The sequence below is a fragment of the Hemitrygon akajei genome, chromosome 11 (assembly GCF_048418815.1).
Source record: "Hemitrygon akajei chromosome 11, sHemAka1.3, whole genome shotgun sequence".
NCBI classification, from domain to species: Eukaryota; Metazoa; Chordata; class Chondrichthyes; order Myliobatiformes; family Dasyatidae; genus Hemitrygon; species Hemitrygon akajei.
The window spans coordinates 92,000,114-92,026,196 of NC_133134.1; the positions used below are offsets into that span (position 1 = coordinate 92,000,114).

The 26,083-nt window shown below is 44.6% G+C and overlaps 1 protein-coding gene across 2 annotated transcripts in view; it reads left to right on the forward strand.

The window, feature by feature from the left end:
* LOC140735837 (voltage-dependent calcium channel gamma-3 subunit-like) overlaps positions 1-26,083 on the forward strand; it is a 136,963-nt gene that overhangs the window by 90,342 nt on the left and 20,538 nt on the right. For both annotated transcript variants that reach the window (XM_073061350.1, XM_073061349.1), the window contains exons 2-3: positions 2,032-2,115; positions 22,726-22,866. In XM_073061350.1, coding sequence (XP_072917451.1) covers positions 2,032-2,115; positions 22,726-22,866 — 225 coding nt within the window. The remainder of the gene's footprint in view (positions 1-2,031; positions 2,116-22,725; positions 22,867-26,083) is intronic.

Genomic DNA, 26,083 nt, shown 5'->3' on the forward strand with positions numbered 1-26,083 from the left:
CAGGTCCAGATATTGGAAGGTACGGTCCAGATCCGGGTCAGGATCTGTTCAGCAGTCTTATCACAGTTGGAAAGAAGCTGTTCCCAAATCAGGCCGTATGAATCTTCATGCTCCTGAACCTTCTCCCGGAGGGAAGTGGGACAAAAAGTGTTAGTTTTCTTAGTCATTTAACTACAGGGAAATATATTATAAAGGTTTATTTTTGTCATTCTTCCTTGTTTCATGACTAAATGTGAGTAATGTGCATATGTTCATCTCTGTTCATGTGGTGTGAATGAGAAGAATTTGTTTCAGGGTCAATCATCTGTGCCAAAGTGAGTATGCATCATAGTGAAGATGAAGCCACACTCAGGTTGGAGGAACAACACCTAGTATACCGGCTGGGTAGCCTCCAACCTGATGGCATGAACATCGACTTCTCTAACTTCCGCTAATGCCCCTCCTCCCCTTCTAACCCCATCCCTGATATATTTAGCTTTTTTTCATCCTCCTTTTTTTTCTTTCTCTCTCTGCCCATCACTTTGCCTATTCTCCATCTCCCTCTGGTGCTCCCCTCCCCCTTTCTTTCTCCCTAGGCCTCCCTGTCCCATGATCCTTTCCCTTCTCTAGCTCTGTATCCCTTTTGCCAATCATCTTTCTGGCTCTCAGCTTCACCCCACCCCCTCCAGTCTTCTCCTATCATTTCACATTTTCCCCTCCCCCTCCTACTTTCAAATCTTTTACTATCTTTCCTTTCAGTTAGACCTGACGAAGGGTCTCGGCCCGAAACGTCGACAGCGCTTCTCCCTACAGATGCTGCCTGACTTGCTGTGTTCCACCAGCATTTTGTGTGTGTTGATAGTGAAGATGAGGTGTATTTGTTGGTATTTTCATGTTGTGTATAATGTATAAGTTTGGTGGAATTTGAATGTTGCTGTATTGTTTTTTAGAATTGCCACTACCGTATTGGTTTATATATTTGAGTTTACTGCATACATAACTAGTTGATACACAAGTGTGTGGATCAAAATTCAGCTGAGATGGTAACAGCAAGAACTTTTTTTTTAATCAAGCTCATTTTTTGTTTGTATTTTGATATCCTCTTTCTGCTTTAAAACATCTCAACAGACTCAAAATTATTTGTGATCCTGAATGTATTTTTCCCAGGCTACATCTGTGTAGCAACATATGTGTGTGTTGCAGGGACTGTGTGTAAGAAGATGTATTGTGCCTCATTACTAGCTGCGTGTAACAAACAGTGTCTCTGCATAGACCCTATTAGAGGGACTATCTGTCAGTTTACATCAAACTAAATGTACTATCTTAACATTGCAAGACTACGTGTTTTAGATGCTTTTTAGAGCAGCTATTTATTGTGTTGGCTTTAGCTGACAGCTGATTCAATTGTAACCTGCACTGTGTATTCTACTCCTGGGATTGGTGGATCCAAGACCACCTCCGAACAGATTCTCTCTGCATCAGGTCCCTGTGAATCTTATATACAATTCCTTCCCACTTACAGTTGGTTGACCTTAATATACAAGTGGTTCATTATAATTATTCATTGCATTTCACACTGATAATCTTCCAGGCAATCCCTGGTAGTTTTTTTCTTTCCTTCCTGTCACTGTTTAAAAAAATACAGACAGTGGCGCTATCAATTGCTGTCAGGAAAATTGTATATTTTGCATGTGGTCAATGAAATCTCCTCATGTTTTTCAGATCGGCATAAAACATACAAACTGTCAACTGGCTCCAATGTTCAATTTCTGATAGCTGATTGGATTGTAAGCTCCAATCTACATACCCCTTCTGGCATTAGTGGATCCAAGAACTCTCCCCAACAGGTTCTCTTTGCATCCGAGCTCTGGATATGAAAAACAGCAGATCAAATTTATTTCCAAGATCACCCTTTCTCCAGGCTAATGTACTACAGTAGTTTTTAAAAGTGAAACCAACTTTGTTCTTGTGTAACACTTTTACACTTGTGTAAACTCTGTGTAACACGTTTTTTTTCAGTACATTCTTGTTCTAAAATGTGTGTTCCATTAGGTACCTTCAAAGGAGTCTGCAAAATAATTGATCATTTCCCTGAGGATGCAGACTATGAACAGGACACAGCGGAGTATTTGCTGAGTAAGTGTACTGAGACTGTTTCACACAGTTTGAACAGTTATATTGCAAAAGGAATGTGAACTTTAAAGGCATAACGTATTCCTCTGAACTGACTATACAGTGTATCTAACCTTTGTACATAACGCATTGTTTAAGAATAGGGTCAGAAAAGTCACATTATGCAAAGACTACCCCCGAAGGGTCTTGGCCCGAAATGTCGACTGTACTCTTTTCCTGGTCTGCTGAGTTCCTCCAGCATTTTGTATGTGTTGCTCTGATTTTCCTGAGTCAGTTCACTGCATTTTAGCACCAGTATGATCTATCACCCGTCTTTTCAGATTATTCTAAGTATTCATCAACAATATCAGTTTAAAAAAAGTGGCTTTTTTGCTACATTGTTCTTATTTAAATGTGGGTCCTCTGTAATCTTGTGGATGACACCAAGATTGGGGGTGTGGTGGATGGGGAGGAAGTCTATGAATGCCTGCAATGGGTTCTGAACCCGTTGGAAAAATGGGCTGGAAAATGGCAGGTGGAATTTAATGCGGACAAACGTGAGGTGTTGCACTTTGAGAGTACAATCCAAGATCAGGCTTACATGGTGAGTGGTATGGCGCAGAGGAATGTGGAAGAATAGGGGAATACAGATTCATTATTCTTGTAAGTGGCATCACAGGTAGATAGGATTATAAAGAGCACTTTTGAAACATTGATCTTCATAAATCAAAAGAGTTGGGGTATTCTGATGAAGTTCCATAAGAGCTGGGGAGGCCAAATTTAGAGTACAGGCAGTCCCCAGGTTACGTACGAGTTCCATTCTTGAGTCCCTCTTTAAGTCGGATTTGTACGTAAATCGGAACAAGTACATCAGTATTATTTAGCATCAGTTAGTCAAATGTTTGTCTTAGTATATAGTATATTTTACCTTTCTATGCATATAAAACACTTAAGAAACGTATGTATTCCAATAATTAAACCACTGCATTGCTTAGTAATAATTGTAGCTTTCATCAGCCTTTCACATACTCCGTTATTCTCACTTTATCCTTTAAAATTGTTCAGATCGTTGACCGACTATAGCCTAACGCTTTTCCAATGACCGATGGATTTCAACTCTTTCCAGACACTTTATTATTTCTACTTTATTTTCAATCGTGATGGCTTCCCATCAACAGAACAGAACCTCTGTCGGCTCCCGAGGTCCACTGGGTTCTAAGGACCATCGCACTGAATTCCCTGGGTCTGAAAGTTCCAGGTTAAGTGGGACAAGTGGGGGCTGTGCTGGGTTTGGGTACTGTATTTGATCCTCCACAATATTCCACGTGGGAATTTAAACTGGAGGTGGCAGTGTTTTTTTTTACGAGGTCGAGTTGCAAGGGACTCGGCTGATTTCAGTAATCCATACTTACAAGATGCTGCCCTTTTTTGATCAAACTTGTCAGCTAGGGTACCCTGAACTGCTGTCCTTTCCTTTTATCCCTACAGGAACACCTTGAACCTAAATTGTCCTTATTTCACCTTTAAAAGAATTCCACTTCCCAAATGTAAGTTATCTTACAAATCACTATTTTTGCTTTATTTGTCACATGAACATTGAAGCATAAACATACAGTGAAATGTGTCTTTTATGTCAATGACCAATTTTCTGTTTTGTAACTTTAAAGCATTAAATTAACTCAAGTAAACTCACTGTAATCTGCAAATTCAGGAGTTACCGAGTTTCCATTAAGCAAGGTGTGCACACATCATGTGGTAGAGTAATGACATATGCAATGAATATATTTATAATATACACAAGATCACTCAAATATTGGAATGTTAAATACACAACACTCCTCCCTGCTTGGCTATAAACTTAACAGAGAATGTATCAACCATATACACAGTTCGCAATATAATTTTAAAATTGCTCCATTCAGGCAAAGGAACATGGTTCCTTCCACTAGTCACAGGCCTGCAGTCAGAGAAGTAACCATCTACTACCACTCTCTGGCTTCTCCCATGAAACCAATATCTAATCCAATTTAGTACCTCATCCTGAATGCCTCAATAGAGGATCTGAACGGATATAGCACAGTTTTCATGGACTTTATAAAAAGGTTGTAGATGAGTGTGTCCCCACAAAATCATTGAGTCTTCCCTAATCAGAAGCCCTGGGTGGACCATCACATCCTCAAACTGCTGAGGACCAGACCAACGGCATTCAAGTCTGCGACTAACTGAAATGCATGAGGTCCAGGTAGGAACTCCGGAAAGCCGTCTCATGTGCAATATGGTCATTCTGGACCAAACCTGAATCACTGAAGATGTGATTGACAGCTGTGGCTGGACTGGAATGGTATCATCTCCTACAAGGTAAAACCAGAGACAGAGGTGTCAACAAGACTTTGAACTCAGATGAGCTCAATCCCTTTTTTGTTTGCTTTGACCATCAAAACATGGAGGTACCTCCACAGTCCTCAATGACACTGTGATTTCAGTCTGAGGCAAATGCAAGAGCATCCTGAAGGAGGGTGAGCCCATGGACCTAGACGGGGTATCTGGCTGAGCACCAAAGACCTGTGGTGACCAGCTGGCTGAAGTGTTCACCGATAACATTAACCTCTCACTTAAGTCTGAGGGACCCACCTGCTGCAAACTGGCTTAACTTATACCATTGCCAAGAAGAAGTGCCTCAATGGCAAATGCCAGTAGCACTCACATCTACGATGATGAAGTGCTTTGAGAGGTTGGTGATGAAACGTATTAACTCCCGCCTGAAGGGTGGCTTGGAACCACCATCATTGGCTCTTCACACAATCCTGGAACAACTGGACAGTGAAGGTGTCTCCATTGCTGCTCTTCATTGAATGTTCAGCATCCAATACTATCATCCCCTCAAGTGTAATCATTAAGCTTCAAGTCCTGGACCTCAGTACCTCCTTGTGAAACTGGATCCTTAATTTCCTCACTTGAAGTCCCCAGTCAGTTTGGATTGGCAACAACATCTGTCCCACAGTCTCCACAGCACAGGCACACCACAAGGCTGTGCTTCGCCCCCAACTCTATTTGCTTTATAGAACCATAGAACACTACAGCACAGAAAACAGGCCATTCAGCCCTTCTAGTCTGTGCCGAAACTGTATTCCGCTAGTCCCATTAACCTGCACCCAGTCCATAACCCTCCAGACCTCTCCCATCCATGTATCTATCCAATTTATTCTTAAAACTTAAGACATTTTCCATGTCAGATGGCAGCTCGTTCCACACTCCCACCACTCTGAGTGAAGAAGTTCCCCCTAAAGCTTTCCCCTTTCACCCTAAAGCCGTGTCCTCTCGTATTTTTCTCTCCTAATCTGTGGAAAGAGCCTACTCACATTTACTCTGTCTCTACCCCTCATAATTTTGTAAACCTGTATCAAATCCCCCCTCATTCTTCTGTGCTCCAAGGAATAAAGTATACTTATGACTGTGATGCCAATGGCCAAATCAAAGGTGGTGATAAATCAGGAAGGAGATTGGAAATTTGGCTGAGTGGTACCACAACAACATCTGACTCAATGCCAGCAAGACTAAGGAGATGAGTTAAGGGTGAAAGGTGAAAAGTTCAGGGGAACATGAGTGGAAACTTCTTCACTCAAAGAGTGTGGAATGAACTGCCAAAACAAAAATGCATGCTCGATTTCAATGTTTAAGAGAAGTTTGGATAGGTAGGAGTATGGAGACCTATGGTCCCCGTGCTGGTCAATGGGAGTAGGCAGCTTAAATGGCTCAGCATGAACTAGATGGGCTAAAGGGCCTATTTCTGTGCTTTACTTCTCTATGACTCAGATTAGTAACTTGAGGAGGAGAAAATCAGAGGTCCTCATTGGGGGATCAGAGGTGAAGGGGGTCAACAACTTTATCAAGGTGGACTAGTTGCATCATGGGCTGGTATGGAAATACCAATGCACTTATGAAGGGAAACCTACAAAAAGAAGTGGTTACAGCCCAGTCCATCACGGGTAAAGCCACTGAGCACTTCTACATGAAGCACTGTCACAGGAAGTTGCACGAGTAAAGATTAGAAGGTAAGAAGGTGCAGCCAACAGGAATGGTGTTACAAGGTGTGAAAGACATTGATGAATATGTTTAGAGGATATTAGCAGGCAGATGTACAAAAAAGATGGGTTGCACTTGAATCCCAGGGAGACCAATATCCTGGCGGGGAGGTTTGCTAAGGCTACTGGGGAGAGTTTAAACTAGAATTTTTGGGGGATGGGAAACGAACTGAAGAGACTGGGGAAGAGGAGGTTAGCTTACAAATAGAGGAAGCTTGTAGACAGTGAGTGTGTGAGGGAGGATAGGCAGGTGATAGAGAAGGGATGCGCTCAGACCAAAGGCTTGAGATGTGTCTATTTTAATGCAAGGAGTGTTGTGAACAAAGCAGATGAGCTTAGAGTGTGGATCAGTACTTGGAGAGATGATGTGGTGGCCATTGCAGGGACGTGGATGGCTCAGGGACAGGAATGGTTATTTCAAGTGCTGGGTTTTAGATGTTTCAGAAAGGACAGGGAAGGAGACAAAAGAGGTGGGGGTGTGGCACTGTTGATCAGAGATAGTTGATCAGAGAGTCACGGCTGCAGAAAAGGTGGACGCCATGGAGGGAATGTCTACAGAGTCTCTATGGGTGGAGGTTAGGAACAGGAAGGGTCAATAACTGTACTGGGTGTTTTTGTAGTAACAGGGCTATTGAGGAGCAGATAGGGAAACAGATCCTGGAAAGATGTAATAATAACAGAGTTGTCGTGATGGGAGATTTTAATTTCCCAAATATTGATTGGCATCTCCCTAGAGCAACGGATTTCGATGGGGTGGAGTTGTTAGGTGTGTTCAGGAAGGTTTCTTGACACAATATGTAGGTAAGCCTACAAGAGGAGAGGCTGTACTTAATTTGGTATTGGGAAATGAACCTGGTCAGGTGTCAGATCTCTCAGTGGGAGAGCATTTTGGAGATAGCGATCATAGTTCTATCTCCTTTACAATAGCATTGGAAAGAGATAGGAACAGACAAGTTAGAAAAGCATTTAATTGGAGTAAGGGGAATTATGATGCTATCAAGCAGGAAATTGGAAGCTTAAATTGGAAACAGATGTTTTCAGGGAAAGGTATGGAAGAAATGTGGCAAATGTTCAGGGGAAATTTGTGTGGAGTTCTGCATAGGTACATTCCAATGAGACAGGGAACAGGAACTGTGGTGTACAAAGGCTGTAATAAATCTAGTCAAGAAGAAAAGAAAAACTTACAAAAGGATCAGAGAGCAAGGAAATGTTAGATATCTAGAAGATTATAAGGCTAACAGGAAGGAGCTTAAGAAGGAAATTAGGAGAGCCAGAAGGGGCCATGAGAAGGCCTTGGCGGGCAGGATTAAAGAAAGCCCCAAGGCATTCTACAAGCATGTGAAGAACAAGAGGATAAGGTGTGAAAGAATAGGACCTATCAAGTGTGACAGTGGGAAAGTGTGTATGCAACCGGAGGAAATAGCGGAGGTGCTTAATGAATACTTCAGTATTCACTATTGAAAAGGATCTTGGTGATTATAGTGATGACTTGCAGCAGACTGAAAAGCTTGAGCGTGATATTATGAAAGAAGGTGTGCTGGTGCTTTTGGAAAGTATCGAGTTGGGTAAATCATTGGGACTGGATGAGATGTACCCCAGGCTGCTGTGGGAGGTGAGGGAGGAGATTGCTGAGCCTCTGGCGATGATCTTTGCATCATCAATGGGGACAGGAGAGGTTCCAGAGGATTAGAGGGTTGCGGATATTGTTCCTTTATTCAAGAAAGGGAGTAGAGATAGCCCAGGAAACTATAGACCAGTGAGTCTTACCTCAGTAGTTGTTAAGCTGATGGAGAAGATCCTGATAGGGAGGATTTATGAACATTTGGAGAGGTATAATATGATTAGGAATAGTCAGCATGGGCAGGTCATGCCTTATGGGCCTGATTGAATTTTCTGAGGATGTGACTAAACACATTGATGAAGGAAGAGCAGTAAATGTATATGGATTTCAGCAAGGCATTTGATAAGGTACCCCATGTAAGACTTATTGAGAAAGTAAGAAGGCATCAGATCCAAGGGGACGTTGCTTTGTGGATCCAGAACTGGCTTGCAAACAGAAGGCAAAGAGTGGTTGTAGATGGGTCATATTCTGCATGGAGGTTGGTCACCAGTGGAGTGCCTCAGGGATCTCTTCTGGGACCCTTACCCTTTGTGATTTTTATAAATGACCTAGATGAGGAAGTGGAGGGATGGGTTAGTAAGTTTGCTGATGAAACACAGGTTGGAGGCGTTTTGGATAGTGTGGAGAGCTGTCAGAAGTTACAGCGGGACGTTGATAGGATGCAAAACTGGGCTGAGAAGTGGTAGATGGAGTTCAACCCAGATAAGTGTGAAGTGGTTCGTTTTGGTAGGTCAAATGGCAGAATATGGTATTATTGCTAAGACTTTTGGCAGTGTAGAAGAACAAAGGGATCTTGGGGTCCGAGTCCATAGGACACTCAAAGCAGCTGCGCAGGTTGACTCTGCGGTTAAGAAGGCGTATGGTGTATTGGCCTTCATCAATTGTGGAATAGTATTTAGGAGCTGAGAGGTAATGTTGCGGTTATATAGGAACCTGGTCAGACCCCACTTGGATTACTGTGCTCAGTTCTGGTCGCCTCACTACAGGAAGGATGTGGAAGCGATAGAAAGGGTTCAGAGGAGATTTACAAGGATGTTGCCTGGATTGGGGAGCATGCCTTATGAGAATAGGTTGAGTGAACTTGGCCTTTTCTCCTTGGAGCGACGAAGGTGACCTTATAGAGGTGTATAAGATGATAAGAGGCATTGATCGTGTGGATAGTCAGAGGCTTTTTCCCCAGGGCTGAAATGGCTGCCATAAGAGGACACACATTTAAGTGCTGGGGAGTAGGTACAGAGGAGATGTCAAGGGTAAGTTTTTTTTACCCTGGACTGATGAGTGCATGGAATGGGCTGTCAGCAACGGTAGTGGAGGCGGATACGATAGGGTCTTTTAAGAAACCTTCGGATAGGTACATGGGGCTTAGTAAAATAGAGGGCTTTGCGTAAGCCTAGTAATTTCTAAGGTAGGGACATGTTTGGCACAACTTTGTGGGTCAAAGTGCCTGTATTGTGCTGTAGGTTTTCTATGATGTGCAGTGGAGAGTATATTGACTGGCTGCATCGCAGCTTGGTATGGGAATAGCAATGGCTTTAAATGGAAAATCCTACAAAAGATAGTACATTTGGTCCAGTACATCGGAGGTAAAACCCTCCCAAACATTGAGCACATCTACATGGACGTTGCTGTAGAAAAGCAGCATTCATCATCAGAGATCTTCACCACACAGGCTATGCTCTTTTCCCACTGCTGCCATCAAGTAGAAGGTACAGGAGCTTCAGGACTCACACTACCAGTTTCAAGAACAGTTAGTACCCCACAACCATCCATTGAGATGTTCCCACAACCAATAATCTCACTTTAATGGACTTTTTATCTCATTATTACATGTTCTTGTTATTTATTACTATTTATTTCTGTTTGACTTTGCAGTTTGTTGTCTTCTGCATTCTAGTTCATTTTTTAGTGATCCTACTATAGTTACTTTTCTATAGATTTGCTGAGTATGCCTGCAGGAAATTGAATTCCAGGGTTGTCTATGTTGACGCATGTGTACTTTGATAATAACATTTACATTGAACTTTGAGATAAAGATAAGCATGGTATGGGAAAATAATTCTGTATTAGCAGAAGATCAAGTTCAGGATCATTAAACAGGATCTGGTAAACTAAGGTAGAGTAGCAGTTAGTACAATTCATTACCACACCACCCATCACCAATTGGATTTCAATTCCCACTGCTGTTTGTAAGGAGTTTGAAAGTTCCCTGTGACTGCATGGACTTCCTCTAGGTGCTCCAGTTTCCTCACACATTCCAAAATTGTATGGGTTTCTTTAGGGTTAGTGAGATGTAGACATGGCATGTTGCCGCTGTAAACATGGTGACATTTGTGGGCTTCCTCTAGTATATCATTGGACTGTGTTAGTTGTTGTGTATTTAATATTTCAATAATATTTTACTAATCTTGTGTATATATTGTTTGATTAAACATTCTTGTTCATTTAAATAATTATAGGTTATAATTAAAAATAAGTGAATTGCATATGTCATGTTGCATACGTAAGCATAGCTTAAAGGCAAAGTTACACTCGTATTTTCAGGCTCCCACAAGTTTCTTCGAATTAATTTAATGTTTTGAATCTACAAAACATAATATTGGTGCTGAGGTATTTTAAAACGAACCCGAGATGGCAACGGATCTGTTAAATGGAGTGAGATGTTCAAAATAAAATAAAACACAGTGGGAGCAACGGTGAGTAAAAAAGGCAGCCCGGCATGTGGCGAGACGATTGAGTTTAAAAAAAAAAGCAGCCAGCACATGTTCTTTGCAAGGGAACACATATCAAGTGTTTTTTAAAGCAGTAAATAGAATTCCGGGTTCATAACTGTGAGTACCAGGTAATACTAATTATTGACAAAATAAGCAGAAATGACTGGTTTTACCTGAAAAATTGATGAGTTTGATTACACAACGGGTAATTGGCTCATGTATACTGAGCATTTCAAACAGCATTCTGAAGTAAATGAAATAACCAATGAGAAATAAATGCCAGTTTGCCAAGTGCATTAAGGTTAAAGGCATACAGTTTGGTTCAAAGTTTGTGTGCTCCAACCAAACCATAGAACCATAGAACACTACTGCACAATCCAGGCCCTTCAGCCCTCCATGTTGTGCTGACCCATATAATCCTTAAAAAAAAGTACTAAACCCACACTACCCCATAACCCTCCATTTTTCTTTCATCCATGTGCCTGTCCAAGAGGTTCTTAAATACCCCTAATGTTTTAGCCTCCTCCACCATCCCTGGCAAGTCATTCCAGGCACTCACAACCCTCTATGTAAAAAAAAAACTTAGCCCTGAGGTCTCCCCTAAACTTCCCTCCCTTAATTTTGTACATATGCCCTCTGGTGTTTGCTGTTGGTGCCCTGGGAAACAGGTACTGACTATCCACCCTATCTATGCCTCTCATAATCTTGTAGACCTCTATCAAGTCCCCTCTCATTCTTATACTCTCCAAAGAGAAAAGTCCCAGCTCTGCTAACCTTGCTTCAAATGACTTGTTCTCCAAACCAGGCAATATCCTGGTAAATCTCTTCTGCACCCTCTCCATAGCTTTCACATCCTTCCTATAATAAGGTGACCAGAATTGAACACAATACCCTAAGTGCGGTCTCACCAGAGATTTGTAGAGTTGCAACATGACCTCTCCACTCTTGAACTCAATCCCCCTGTTAATGAAGCCTAGCATCCCATAGGCCTTCTTAACTACCCTATCAACCTGTGCAGCGACCTGAGGGATGTATGGATTTGAACCCCAAGGTCTCTTTGTTTATCCACACTCTTAAGTAACTGACCATTAATCCTGTACTCAGTCTTCTGGTTTGTTCTTCCAAAATGCATCACCTCAAGCTTGTCTGGATTGAACTCCATCTGCCATTTTTCTGCCCAACTCTGCAGCCTGTCTATAGCCTCTTGTATCCTTCGACAACCTACAGCTCCATCCACAACTCCTCCAATCTTCATGTCATCCGCAAACTTACCCACCCATCCTTCCATCTTTGCATCCTTGTCATTTATAAAAATCACAAATAGCAGGGGTCCCAGGACACATCCCTGCGGCACTCCACTAGTCACCGACCTCCAGGCAGAATACTTTCCTTCTTCTGCTTTCTTCCTTTAAGCTAATTTTTTATCCAAACAGCCAAAGTTCCACTTATCCCATGCCTCATGACTTTCTGGATGAGTCTGTCATGAGGGACCTTGTCAAATGCTTTGCTAAAGTCCATGTAGACCACATCCACTGCCCTACCCTCAACAATTTCTTTTGTTACCATCAGAAATAAACCTTGCAACTATTGTAAAAGTGATGCAGGAATATTTAAAACCAAAGCCATTGTTGATCACAGGACGCTTTAGGTTTCATAAACAGAATCAAAGGGAAGGGGAGTCTATTTCAGTGAATGTAGCTGAATTGAAGAGATTGTCTGAACATTGTCAGTTTGGTAATGGGCTTAATGAAGGACTGAGAGATTATTTAGCTTGTGGAATCTTACAAGAAAGCATTCAAAAATGGCTCCTGACTGAAGCATAGCTCACTTTCAAACGAGCTGAGGAAATTTCTGTTTCAAAGGAAACTTCAGGCAAAAACGCAATTGAGTTGCAGCATCTAAACTGAAACTGGCCTGGCTGAACAAATTATGTTACCATTGTGGCAGGGGCTCACATACACCAAATTCAGATTTAAAGGGAAAGCTTGCAGGAAATGCTGCAAAGTTGGATACAGACAAAGAGCATGATGGGTAGGCAAAAATAAATGGTCTGCTTAGAGAAGAGAAAATGCTAAAATGCCAAGTAACAGTTTCAAAAAGAGAACTAATCTGTGTGCTGTTGATGAAAATTCTGATAGTGATTAGAGTGATGAAGGACTGTGTAGCCTTGAGATTTACAATGTGAAAACTAACAATAGACAAGCAATACAGCTTATGCCAGAAGTGAACGGGAGATTAATTAAAGTGGCTCAGCCTTTCGAGTCATTCCACAAAATGAGTTTGAATGGCATTTCAAAGATACCAACTAAGAACTTATTTTGGAGAAAAGATAACTCACAGAAACATAGGAAACCTTTCTGCACAATACAAGCTCTTCAGTCCACAATGATGTGCCGAACATGTACTTATTTTTACTCATAACCTTCTATTTTTTTCAGCTCCATGTACCTATTCAGAAGCCCCTTAAAAGACCCTATTGTATCCGCCTCCACCACAGTCGTCAGCAGCCCATTCCACGCTCCCACCACTCTCGGTGCAAAAGACTTGCGCCTTACACCCCTTCTGTACCTATTTCCAAGCAGCTTAAAACTGTGCCCTCTCGCGTTAGCCATATTCTCATTGGCTGTTTAATTTGCTTCAAAATACTGTTCAATTAGCTCAGTGTACATATTCCAGTTATCCTTTGTGTAATCAAATATATCAATTTTGAAAACACAGTCAGCCAATTCTACTTTTTTTATGATCATTATCATCTGGTACTCAGTCTTTATGAACCCATGAATTCTTCTGGATTCTGACTTGTTTTTAATACTCATTCGTGTCTTCCCTTCTGAAGAATACATATCACTCTGCATTTTTTTAAATATGCTGTGCTGGGCCAAGTCTCTGCATGTGCCAGGCTGAGATTTTCTCACTCACCATTCATCGCTAAGCCGGGTTCTAGGCACATAGCCTCGTGGTACACCTGTGCTTATGGAGATTGTGGAGATGTTGTTACATACATTATGGATAAATATATTAGGAAGATTAAGTCTGCCAGGGCCTGATGGAATATTCCCCAGGCAGCTCCATGAGGCGAGGGAAGAGATTGCTGAGCCTCTGGCTAGGATCTTAATGTCCTCTTTGTCCATGGGAATGGTACCGGAGGATTGGTGGGAGGCAAGTATTGTCCCCTTGTTCAAAAAAGGTAGTAGGGACAGTCCGGGTAATTATAGACCAGTGAGCCTTACGTCTGTGGTGGGAAAGCTGTTGGAAAAGATTCTTAGAGATAGAATCTATGGGCATTTAGAGAAACATGGTCTGATTAGGGACAGTCAGCATGGCTTTGTGAAGGGCAGATCGTGTCTCACAAGCCTGTTAGAGTTCTTTGAGTTGGTGACTAGGCATATAGATGAGGATGGTGCAGTGGATGTGATTTACATGGATTTTAGTAAGTGGGGGTGTATGGGGTGTCAGGGAGAGGTAGTACTTCTGACGGGGAACACGTCGTACTCTTCTGAATAGTTCGGCCGCATTGGTCCTCACCTGACATTCAGCTCTCACCAGTGGTTCCTCGTAGCTGTTTGCATACAACAGCGGCCACACCCCGGGCAACAGCTTCGACTGGCCGGCAAAACCTGGTGAGGGTAGCCGATGAGCCTCAAACCCTCGGTGAGTTAGGGCTTGTCTACCTACACATGCGAAGACTGAATTCGGCGGACTACGCGGAGGAGACCACCACTTTGCGGTCCAACGAGTAGAAAGGCGGACCCAGCAAAGCGTTGTGGAGCGCAATCAGGGCACAGTGAGACACGTAGGACACTGCTGGCCATCCACTGCATCTGTTGGAGAATAAGGTTGCATTGTTTGCTGTGTAACCAAAACTATGTAACCAGCCTTACATTTACTATGTATCCAACTTATTAACCAGAATGAAATCTCTGTATTCTCTGTGTACTATTGAACACATCAGTGCCTTGAGAATGTAGCTCACAGTGAAAGTAAGCATTTAGAGATAACGGTGGTAGATGGGATCGTGGAGTGGTGTGATGGTATGGGGACCAGTCAAGGCCGGGAAGGGGGACACGTGTTCCAGGGAGTAGACTAGAGCAAGTATGGGCTACTGAGCAGAAATATTCGTGGCGAATCGAGAAGCTAATGTGCTGGTGATAGCGTTGCAAGCGGATAGGGTATGCTAATGTAACTGAGATAGGAGACGGGGTATGCTAATGCGACTAAGATAAGAAATTACTATAAAGAATACTGTGAACTAGGCTCGGCAGGCAATTAGTGACACGTTCATTAATTGTCTCAGCTTTTGTTTGCAAATAAAGGCTTAAATTTCTCAAAGAATCTTCTGCGTCTCCTGGTTATTTCAAGAAACCATGACACATCCGGACTTATCTCCAGCCGTCTCGACTCCATCTTGCAACTGGATACAGATAGGTTGGGATGAGAGAGTGAGGCTGACGACTTGCGCAACTCTCCCTCCAAGTCAAGTGCAAGTCATGACTCCAAACCCATTCTGCTAAAAAACTTCAAGTCCTGTGGCGATGGGCAAGTGGCGAAGCAGCAGGTGTGGATACACTGGAAGCTGTAGTCACAAACCTGCACACAGGCGGCCCAGGACATTGGGTCGTTCTCCGCTGGAATGAAACAGCAGTGGAGCTTGCCAGCCTCCTGGGTGTCTGAGCAGTCCTCTTTAGGAATCGCTCTGCTCATCTCCATGGAGGAAGGGGCTAGAAAAGGTGCCTCAAACATAGCTTGCTTCATCTTACCCTGGCCAGCACACTGCGGCTTGCGGGGATCCCACTTAGTGGTCGAACTACAAAGAAGACAAAAGTGAAGGTGCTCAACCTTAGCACGTGGAACGTGTGAACTCTGCTTGACATCACCTAGGCTGTCAGACCAGAAAGAAGAACAGCCCTGGTCACCAAAGAACTAGCCCGCTATAACGTGGACATTGCAGCACTCAGTGAAACACGCCTAGCAGACAAGGGCCAGCTTACAAAACGTGGTGGTGGGTACACCTTCTGGAGCGGTCGCAGCAGCACTGAACGACAAGAGGCTGGCGTTGGATTTGCCATCCGATCCCACCTCGCTCGTAAACTTGCCAAGCTTCCAGAGAGCATCAACGATCGCCTGATGACGCTTTGGCTCCCACTTGGCAATAAGAGGAGTGCAACGCTGATCAGTGCATATGCCCCAATGATGACCAACCCAGATGACATCAAAGATAAGTTCTATGAAGAACTTGATGCCCTCATAGCAGCAGTCCCACAGTCAGAGAAGCTTATTGTCCTCGGGGACTTTAACGCCAGAGTGGGGACAGATTACCAGACCTGGGAAGGGATTCTTGGAAGACATGGTATTGGCAAGTCTAACAGCAATGGCCTGCTACTCCTCAAGACATGCGCTACGCATGACCTTGTCATCACCAACACCCTATTCCGCCTCCCTACCCGTAACAAGACATCTTGGATGCATCCACACTCTAGGCACTGGCATCTGATTGACTATGTCATCACCAGAAAGAGGGACTGGCAAGACGCGAGAGTGACAAAGGCCATGTGTGGTGCTGACTGCTGGACGGATCATCGACTCATAGTGTACACGTTTAAACTTCGCATCCTGCCTGTGAGAAGACCCCAAGGTCAGAAGACTGCAAAGAGGCTCAATGTCTCCAAGCTGAAGAGCAGCATAGTTGCAGAAGAATTTCGTGAAGACCTAGATAGCAGGCTGCTTGACACACCCCAGGATGACCACACCAGCATTGAAGAGCAGTGGACGGCTTTCAAAGATGCAGTCTACTCTACCGCTCTCGAACACCTCGGAGCAGCAATCCGTAAACATCAAGACTGGTTCGATTAGAACGACGAGGAGATACAGGCACTGTTGTCAGAGAAACACCAACTGTTCAGAGCGCACCAGAACGATCCCATATCACAAGCAAAGATAGATGCCTTTGCCACTGCAAGACAGAAAGTGCAGAAGAAATTCCGTGAGATGCAGGATGTCTGGTTCAGCAATAAGTCCGATGAGATCCAGGGCTACGCAGACAGTCACAACACCAAGCGTTTCTACAATGCTTTGAAGGCTATGTATGGACCTCAGTCCTCTGGCTCCTCCCCCTCCTCAGTGCAGATGGGACTCGGCTGCTGACAGAAAAAGCAAATTTTGGAGAGATGGGCTGAACACTTCAACCAGGTCCTCAACCGCCCAGCCGAAATCAATGATGAGGCCATTGCTCGCCTACCTCAGGTGGAGATCAACCTGGACCTTGACAACCTCCCTACAGAAGAAGAAGGAGAAGTGTTACGACTGTGCCCCAACTCTGAGGGTACAAAGTAGCCCCCTCCTTTTTGAGAATCGCAAGATCGCTATTAATGCGGGTCTGGGACCCAGGAAATGAGAGAGAGACACGCAGAATCCACAAGGGGTTTGGAATGTCCTGGCCCCTCAGCGATACAAAGCCACGGAAAACGGCCATTGTCTCTTGGAGACGGAATTGTGTATTGAGTACTGTACTATTTATTTGTAGCCCCCAGGGAATGACCAAAGTGGGCTGGTTGAGGGATGGTATCATTCCAACCTGATTGACATCTGAGACCCCGTGAGTAAGGATAAAAAAAGGTCTGGGGAACAACCCCTTTAGACGCACCAGGAGAAACGCTAGAAATCCCGTTTAATAGCGACAGCCGGTGGAAGGCCCACGTGTGTCCTTTCCCGCTGCCCGGGATTGAGGCCTTACCACGGAAGACGGCTTAGCTAAAGAAGAGATCACCACCGACGACATTTCGAAGGATTGACATCATAAAAAGGAAAAACGGGCAAGTTCTAAAAATCCGTCTCTCTCTCCAACCAAAAGCTGCAGCCTGAATGAACTGAAGTGACTTTTATATTTCCATCGGACAATACATTATCCCCTAGACAACGATAGAGCTATTTCTTATTGATTATTATTATACCCGCGCTTTTAGATTTAGTATTGACGACGTATATTATCTGTGTTTGCATTGATATTATTTTTGGTGTATTTTTATCAATAAATACTGTTAAAAATAGTACCATCAGACTTCAACGGACCTCTCTATCTTTGCTGGTAAGTGACCCAGTTACGGGGTACGTAACAAAAGTCAGAAAAGCCATCAGGCAGCTTTCTTGTAGCAAAGCACCAGGATCAGATGCAATCCCTGCTGAAGTCTACAAAGTAGAAGGCCCATTCATGATGCAGAAGCTGTCTGAGCTCTTCCAGTCTATGTGGAATGAAGGAAAGGTCCCGCAACAGTTGAAAGATGCCAGCATAGTCCACAGCTACAAGAGGAAAGGCAACCACCAGTCTTGTAACAATCACTGAGGCATTTCCCTCCTGTCCATAGCTGGGAAGATTTTGACTCGCGTCCTGCTTAATCGCTTTCTCCAACACCTTGAGCAAGGTCTCCTCCCAGAAAGCCAGTGTGGCTTCCGTGCAGAGAGTGGAACTGTCGACATGATTTTTGCTGAACGCCAACTCCAGGAAAAATGTCAAGAGCAGCACAGCGACCTCTTTATGACCTTTGTCGATCTGACCAAGGCATTTGATACGATCAGCAGAGGTGGCTTATGGAAGATAATGGAGAAGTTTGGCTGCCCTAGCAGGTTCATTACGATTGTTCGACAGTTCCATGATGGCATGATGGTGAAAGTTTTGGATAATGGTGATGAGTCAGAAGCCTTCCTAGTGACGAACGGTGTGAAGCAAGGATGCGTTCTCGCCCCTAGACTCTTTAGCATGGTCTTCTCTGCTATGCTGAATGATGCCTTATGCGATTGTCAGGATGGTATACACGTCAGATACAGGACTGGTGGTGGGCTATTCAACCTCCGACGTCTACAGACTGTTACAAAGGTAAAGGAGACTGTCGTCAGAGACCTCTTATTCGCTGATGATTGCGCCCTCAACGCCAGCACAGAGCAGAAGATGCAGCGAGAAATGGACTGCCTCTCACGAGCCTGTGACAACTTTGGACTTACAATCAGCACCAAAAAGACCGATGATATGTACCAGCCCACACCGGGAAAGCCCTACCAGGAACCACACATCACAGTAAAGGGGCAGAAGCTACTGGCAGTCGACACCTTTACTTATCTGGGCAGTACTCTATCACGAGCGGTGAACATAGATGCAGAGATCAGCAACAGAGTTGCCAAAGACTCCGTGAGAATGTATGGGAGCGGAGAGGACTCCGCCTTACCACCAAGCTGAAGGTCTACCGAGCAGTGGTTGTCACCACCCTCCTCTATGCCAGCGAGACCTGGACTGTCTACAGCAGACACGCTAAACAGCTCAACCACTTCCACATGCACTGCCTCCGCAGACTTCTCAGACAGGACAAAGTCCCAGACACGGAGGTCCTGGAGCGGGATAGCACCCACAGCATCTACACCCTCCTACAGAAAGCCCAAGCCAACTGGGTTAGTCATGTCGTCAGGATGTCTGACAGTCGATTACCAAAACAGCTGCTGTATGGAGAGCTGAGCCAGGGCAAGCGCTCAGTTGGAGGGCAGAAGAAACGTTTCAAAGACTGCCTCAAAGTGTCCCTCAAAGACCTCAACATCAATCCCAGTAGCTGGGAATCGCTTGCTCTGGACCGCCCAACCTGGTGGAGCAGGACCTCTAAAGGAGCGTATGCAGCAGAAATCAGAAGCACCACAGATGCTCAGAGGAAACGCGCCGTGCGCAAGGCTCGAGCTACCTCCACTTCCACTGCAGCACCTACCCTCATGTCCCACATGTGGGTGAGCTTTCAGGGCCCAGATTGGCCTCACCAGTCACCTCCGGACCCACAGTCACAAACCCTCCACCTGACAGAAGTCGTGGTCGTCTTCGACTCCGAAGGACGAACAACAACAACAGTAAGGCATTTGACAAGGTACCACACAGTAGGCTTACTCAGACAGTCAGAAGGCATGGGATCCAGGAAAGTTTGGCCAGGTGGATTCAGAATTGGCTTGCCTGCAGAAAGCAGAGGGTCGTGGAGGAGGGAGTTCATTCGGATTGAAGGGTTGTGACTAGTGATGTCCCATAACGACCTGGATGTGGGGGTAGAGGGTGGGTTGGCAAGTTTGCAGACGACACAAAGGTTGGTGGTGTTGTGGATAGTGTTGAGGATTGTCGAAGATTGCAGAGAGATATTGATAGGATGCAGAAGTGGCAGATGGAGTTCAACCTGGAGAAGTGTGAGGTGGTACACTTTGGAAGGGCAGAGTACAAAGTAAATGGCAGGATACTTAGTAGTATGGAGGAACAGAGGAATCTGGGGGTACATGTTCATAGATCCCTGAAAGTTGCCTCACAGGTAGATAGGGTAGTTAAGAAAGCTTCTAGAGTGTTAGCTTTCATAAGTCGAGGGATAGAGTTTAAGAGTCGCGGGGTAATAATGCAGCTCTATAAAACTCTGGTTAGTCCATACTTGGAGTACTGTGTCCAGTTCTGGTTGCCTCACTATAGGAAGGATGTGGAAGCACTGGAAAGGGTACAGAGGAGATTTACCAGGATGCTGCCTGGTTTTGAGAGTATGCATTATGATCAGAGATTAAGGGAGCTAGGGCTTTACTCTCTGGAGAGGAGGATGAGAGGAGACATGATAGAGGTATACAAGATATTAAGAGGAATAGATAGAGTGGACGGCCAGCGCCTCTTCCCCAGGGCACCACTACTCAATACAAGAGGACATGGCTTTAAGGTAAGGGGAGGAAAGTTCAACGGGGATATTAGACGAAGGTTTTTTACTCAGAGTGGTTGGTGCATGGAATGCATTGCCTGAGTCAGTGGTGGAGGCAGGTATACTAGTGAAATATAAGAAACCACAAGACAGGTATATGGAGGAATTCAAGGTGGAAGGTTATATGGGGGGGGGGGCGCAGGGTTTAAGGGTCAGCACAACATTGTGGGCTGAAGGGCCTGTACTGTGCTGTATTGTTCTTTGTTCTCTCTTTGTTCTTTGTGCCAATCCAAACTGACTAGGATCTACAAGTGAGGAAATTGAGGATCCAATTGCACAAAGAGGTTTAGAGGCCAAAGTATTGAAGCTTATTGATTAGTTTTGAGGGATAGCATTGAATGTTGAGCTGTTGCAAAAAAGGACATGCTGATGTATGCATCTTTGCTGTCCAGATGTTCCAGGGTTGAGTTGAGAGCCAATGAAATGTCATCTGCTGTTGTGCCAAAAGGCAAATTGGAGTGGATCCAAGTTGCTTCTCAGGCACGAGTTTGTGTTTCATCAGCAACCTCTCGGAGCACTTCATCCTTCACTAATGGTGTGCCTCAGGGGTCGACATTTGGTCTAATGTTATTTGTTATTTATAACAATAATTTAAATAAAAATGTATAACACATGATTAGTAAATTTGCAGATGACACGAAAATAGGTGACAGTAAAGTAGTTGTGATTGACAATGAAGATTGTTAACGAGGATTACAATGGGTCTGGATCACCACTGGGTAAGTGGCATAGAATGACAAACAAAATTCAGATAATGGCCTGCCTCCAGGCCCCAATTCTGTTTAATTAGGACACATAGGAACCAGTATGTTTTGGCCCAATTAAGTGCCTGTCATAGAAGAGTACTGCCTAGAAACAGGCCCTTTGGCCCACCTAGTCCGTGCTGAAACATTTAAACAGTCTAGTCCCAACAACCTGCAACCGGACCATAGTCATCCAAACCCCTGCCTTCTCTAAGACCATAAGACAGGAGCAGAATTAGGCCATTCAGACCATTGAGTTTGCTCTGCTCTTCTAGCATGGCTGATACTGGATCACACTCAAACCCATACACTTGCCTTCTCGCCATATATTTTGATACCCTGACCATCAACTTCCACCTTAAGTATACCCACGGTCTTGGCCTCCACTGCAGTCTGTGGCAGAGCATTCCATAGATTCACTACTCTCTGGCTAAAAAAAAAATCCTTCTTACCTTTGTTCTAAAAGGGTCACCCCTCAGTATTGAGGCTGTGCCCTCTAGCTCTGGATACCCCCACCACAGGAAGCATCCTCTCCACATCCACCTTATCTATTCCTTTGAACATTCGGTAGGTTTCAATGAGATCCACCACACATTCTTCTAAGTTCCAATGAGTACAGGCCCAAAGCTGCCAAACACTCTTCACCCCTTCATTCCTGGAATCATCCTTGTGAAACTCCTCTGGACTCTCCCAATGTCAGCACATCTTTTCTAAGATATGGGTCCAAAATTGTTGACAATACTCCAATCATGGCCTGACTAGTGTCTTATAAAGCTCAGCCTTATCTCCTTGCTTTCATATTCTTTTCCCCTAATGCCAACATTGTATTTAACTTTTTTTTACCACAGACTCAATCTGTAAATTAACCTTCTGGGAGTCTTGCACAAGGACTCGTAAGTCCCTCTGCACCTCTGATATTTGAACCTTCTCCCCATTTAGATAACAGTCTGCATTATATTTCCCCTGCAATTTCTGTACCAGTCTTTCACAGGGTCTGAAGGGGCACCTTGTTAGCCCCTGGGGATTTGTCAACCCTAATTTGCCTCAAGGCAGCAAACACCTTCTCCTCTGTAATCTGAATAGGGGTCACAACCTCACTGCTGCTTTCCTTCACCGCTATAAGAATCTGTCTGTCTTCTGAGTAAATACAGATGCAACATTTCATTTAAGATCTCCCCCATCTCTTTTGGTTCCACACATAGATTACTATTCTGATCTTCCTGAGGACAATTTATCCCCGACAATCCTTTTCTTTGAACATGTCTGTAAAATGCCTCAGGATTCTCCTTCACTTTGTCTTGCTATGGCAACTTCATGCCTTCTTTTAGCCCTCTTGATTTCTTTCTTTAGTGTTCTCTTGCATTTCCTGTACTCTATAGCACCTCATTTGTTCCTACCTGCCGATATTGCTATGCATTCTTATTTTTCTTAACCTAGGGCCTCAATATCTCTTGAATTTGAGTTTTTGGAGAAATTGAACAAGGTGTGGGCAGAGATGGTCATTGTGGAGGAAGGCATGAATGATGGGGAATTTAATTAACTGAAATCACCCAATCAGAAGGCAAACCTATCGCCTTTCTACCCACAGCCCATTTCCTCAACTTTGTTTTGCCATCATGCTATATGTAAAGCAGACACTAACGGGAAGGAAATTTCCAACTTTTAGAGTATGTGACAGATATTACTTTGTGACTCACATGAAGAACTGTGTGTTGACTCCTGTTTTCTCTGCAGGAATTGTTCGAGCTTCCAGCCTGTTCCCGATACTCAGTGTGGGATTACTGTTCCTGGGTGGGATCTGCATAGCAGCTAGTGAATTCTACAAAAGCAGACATGACATTGTCCTCAGCTCTGGGATTTTTTTCGTTGCTGCAGGTTCGTTGTTTTTTAACTAAAATAATTTACTGAAATAATTTTTGAACTCCCTTCTGGTCTGCAATACTAGGTTGCTCCTGCTGAGCAAATAGAAGCACTTTTAGAACAAAGCTGATGAGTTCAGGAGGGCTGCATACTACAGTGGTTCCAGATTCAACATCAGGTGATGAAGGCAGTACATTGGCATTATGGGATTCCTCCCTTAACTCCATTATTGCATCCCTTCACATGCACCCTTGGGTACTGGGACAGACTCTGAAACACTGTAGCAATGTTTTGTTCAGCAGCTCTGTTCATTTGCACACTGGGACAGAAGATTGGACCCTGAGGCATTGTGTCAGACTCAATCATTTCACACATTTGGACACTGTAGATGTGCTCCCCCTTCCCCTCACTCTCCCCCTTCCCTGCACCCCTGCCCTCCCCATCACTCACCCCTTTTCCCCCTCCCTATCCCCCCCTCACTATTCCCATCACTATCCACAGCTCTCCCACCTCTCCCCCTCCTCTTCTCTTCCCCTTCTTGTTCCTCCTCCACACTTCCCCTCCTGCACCCCTCCCCACCCCTATACCCTCCACCCCTTCCCGCTCACCCACCTTCACTCAAAGCCTTCCCCACTTCCCCCTCATCACCTTCCGCTCTTAAACCCCACCACCCCTCCCCTTGCCCCTAAACACTCCCCCACCCAACCTCATCCTTACCCCTCACCTCTCCCTGCTTACATTCCCCCTCCACCCTACCCCTCTCCCACTACCCTCTCCCCCACCACTTTCCTGGGCTTTAGATGTTTCAGAAAGAACAGGGAGGGAGGCAAAAGATGTGGGGGCGTGGCACTGTTGATCAGAGGTAGTGTCACGGCTGCAGAAAAGGAGGAAAGTTATGGAGAGATTGTCTACAGAGTCTTTGTGGGTGGAAGTTAGGAACAAGAAGGGGTCAATAACTCTACTGGGTGCTTTTTATAGACCACCCAATAGAAACGGGAACATCGAGGACCAGATAGGGAGATAGATTCTGGAAAGGTGTAATAATAACAGGGTTGTTGTGGTAGGAGATTTTAATTTCCCAAATATTGATCAGGGGATATTTGCGTTGGGTTCTGCATAGGTGCATTCCAATGAGACAGAGAAAGAATGGTAGAGTACAGGAACCATGGTGTACAAAAGCTGTTGTAAGTCTAGTCAAGAAGAAAAGAAGAGCTTATAAGTCGAGCAGGAAGGAGCGTAAGAATGAAATTAGGAGAGCGAGAAGGGGCCATGAGAAAGCCTTGGTGGACAGGATTAAGGAAAATCCCAAGGCATTCGACAAGTATGTGAAGAGCAAGAGGATAAGACATGAGAGAATAGAACCAATCAAGTGTGTATGAAATCGGAGGAGAGAGCTGAGATTCTTAATGAATACTTTGCTTCAGTATTCACTACAGAAGAGGAAGAGAGTGTGCTGGAACTTTTGGAAAGCATCAAGTTGGATAAGACACCAGGACCGGATGAGATGTACCCCAGGCTACTGTGGGAAGCGAGGGAGGAGATTACTGAGCCTCTAGCGATGATCTTTGCATCATCAATGGGGACAGGAGAGGTTCCAGGGGATTGGAAGGTTGTGGATGTTGTTCCTTTATTCAAGAAAGGGAGTAGAGATAGCCCAGGAAATTATAGACCAGTGAGTGTTATTTCAGTGTTTGTTAAATTGATGGAGAAGATCCTGAGAGGCAGGATTTATGAACATTTGGAGAGGCATAATATGATTAGGAATAGTCAGCATGGCTTTGTCAAAGGCAGGTTGTGCCTTATGAGCCTGATTGAATTTTTTGAAGATGTGACTAAACACATTGATGAAGGTAGAGCAGTAGATGTAGTGTATATGGATTTCAACAAGGCATTTAGTAGGTACCCCATGCAAGGCTTATTGAGAAAGTAAGGATGCATGAGATCCAAGGGGACATTGCTTTGTGGATCCAGAACTGGCTTGCCCACAGAAGGCAAAGTGTGCTTGTAGGTGAGTCATATTCTGCAAGGAGATTGGTGACCAGTGGTGTGCCTCAGTGATCTGTTTTGGGACCATTACTCTTCGTGATTTTTATAAATGACCTGGATGATGAACTGGGGTTTGTAAATTTGCTGATGACACAAAGGTTGGGGGTGTTGTGGATAGTGTGGAGGGCTGTCAGAGGTCACAGCAGGACATTGATAGGATGCAAAACTGGGCTGAGAAGTGGCAGATAGAGTTTAACCCAGATAAGTATGAGGTGGTTAATTTTGTAAGGTCAACTATGATGACAGAATATAGTACTAATGGTCAGACTCTTGGCAGTTTGGAGGACCAGAGGCATCTTAGGGTCCGAGTCCATAGAACACTCAAAGCTGCTGCGCAGGTTGACTCTGTGGTTAAGAAAGCATACGGTGCATTGGCCTTCATCAATCATAGGATTGAGTTTGGAAGCTGAGAGGTTGCAGCTATATAGGACCCTGGTCAGACCCCACTTGGAGTACTGTGCCCAATTCTGGTTGCCTCACTACAGGAAGGATGTAGAAACCATAGAAAGGGTGCAGAGGAGATTTACAAGGATATTGCCTGGATTGGGGAGCATGCCTTATGAGAATAGGTTGAGTGAACTCGGCCTCTTTTCCTTGGAGCGACGGAGGATGAGAGGTGACCTAATAGAGGTGTACAAGATAATGAGAGGCATTGATCATGTGAATAGTCAGAGGCTTTTTCCCCAGGGCTGAAATGGTTAGCATGAGAGGGCAGAGTTTTAAGGTGCTTGGAAGTAGGTACAGAGGAGATGTCAGGGATAAGTTTTTTACACGAGAGAGTGGTGAGTGCGTGGAATTGGCTTCCGGCGATGGTGGTGGAGGCAGATACGATAGGGCCTTTTAAGAGACTCCCGGATAGGTACATGGAGCTTAGTAAAATAGAGGGCTGTGGGTAACTTGAGGTCTTTTCCAAGTAAGGACACGTTTAGCACAGCTTTATGGGCCAAAGGGCCTGTATTGTGCTGTAAGGTTTCTACGATTCCCCCTAGTCCTCTCCCCTACACCTCTGCCTCTATTCCCTCTAACCCCTACCCCTCTAACCCCCCCCACCCCTCTACTGCCCATCCCCCATCTTCTACCCCTTCCCTAACCCCATACCACCTATCCCCTTCCCCAACCCCGTACCACCTATCCCCTTCCCCAACCCCGTACCACCTATCCCCCTCCCCAACCCCGTACCACCTAT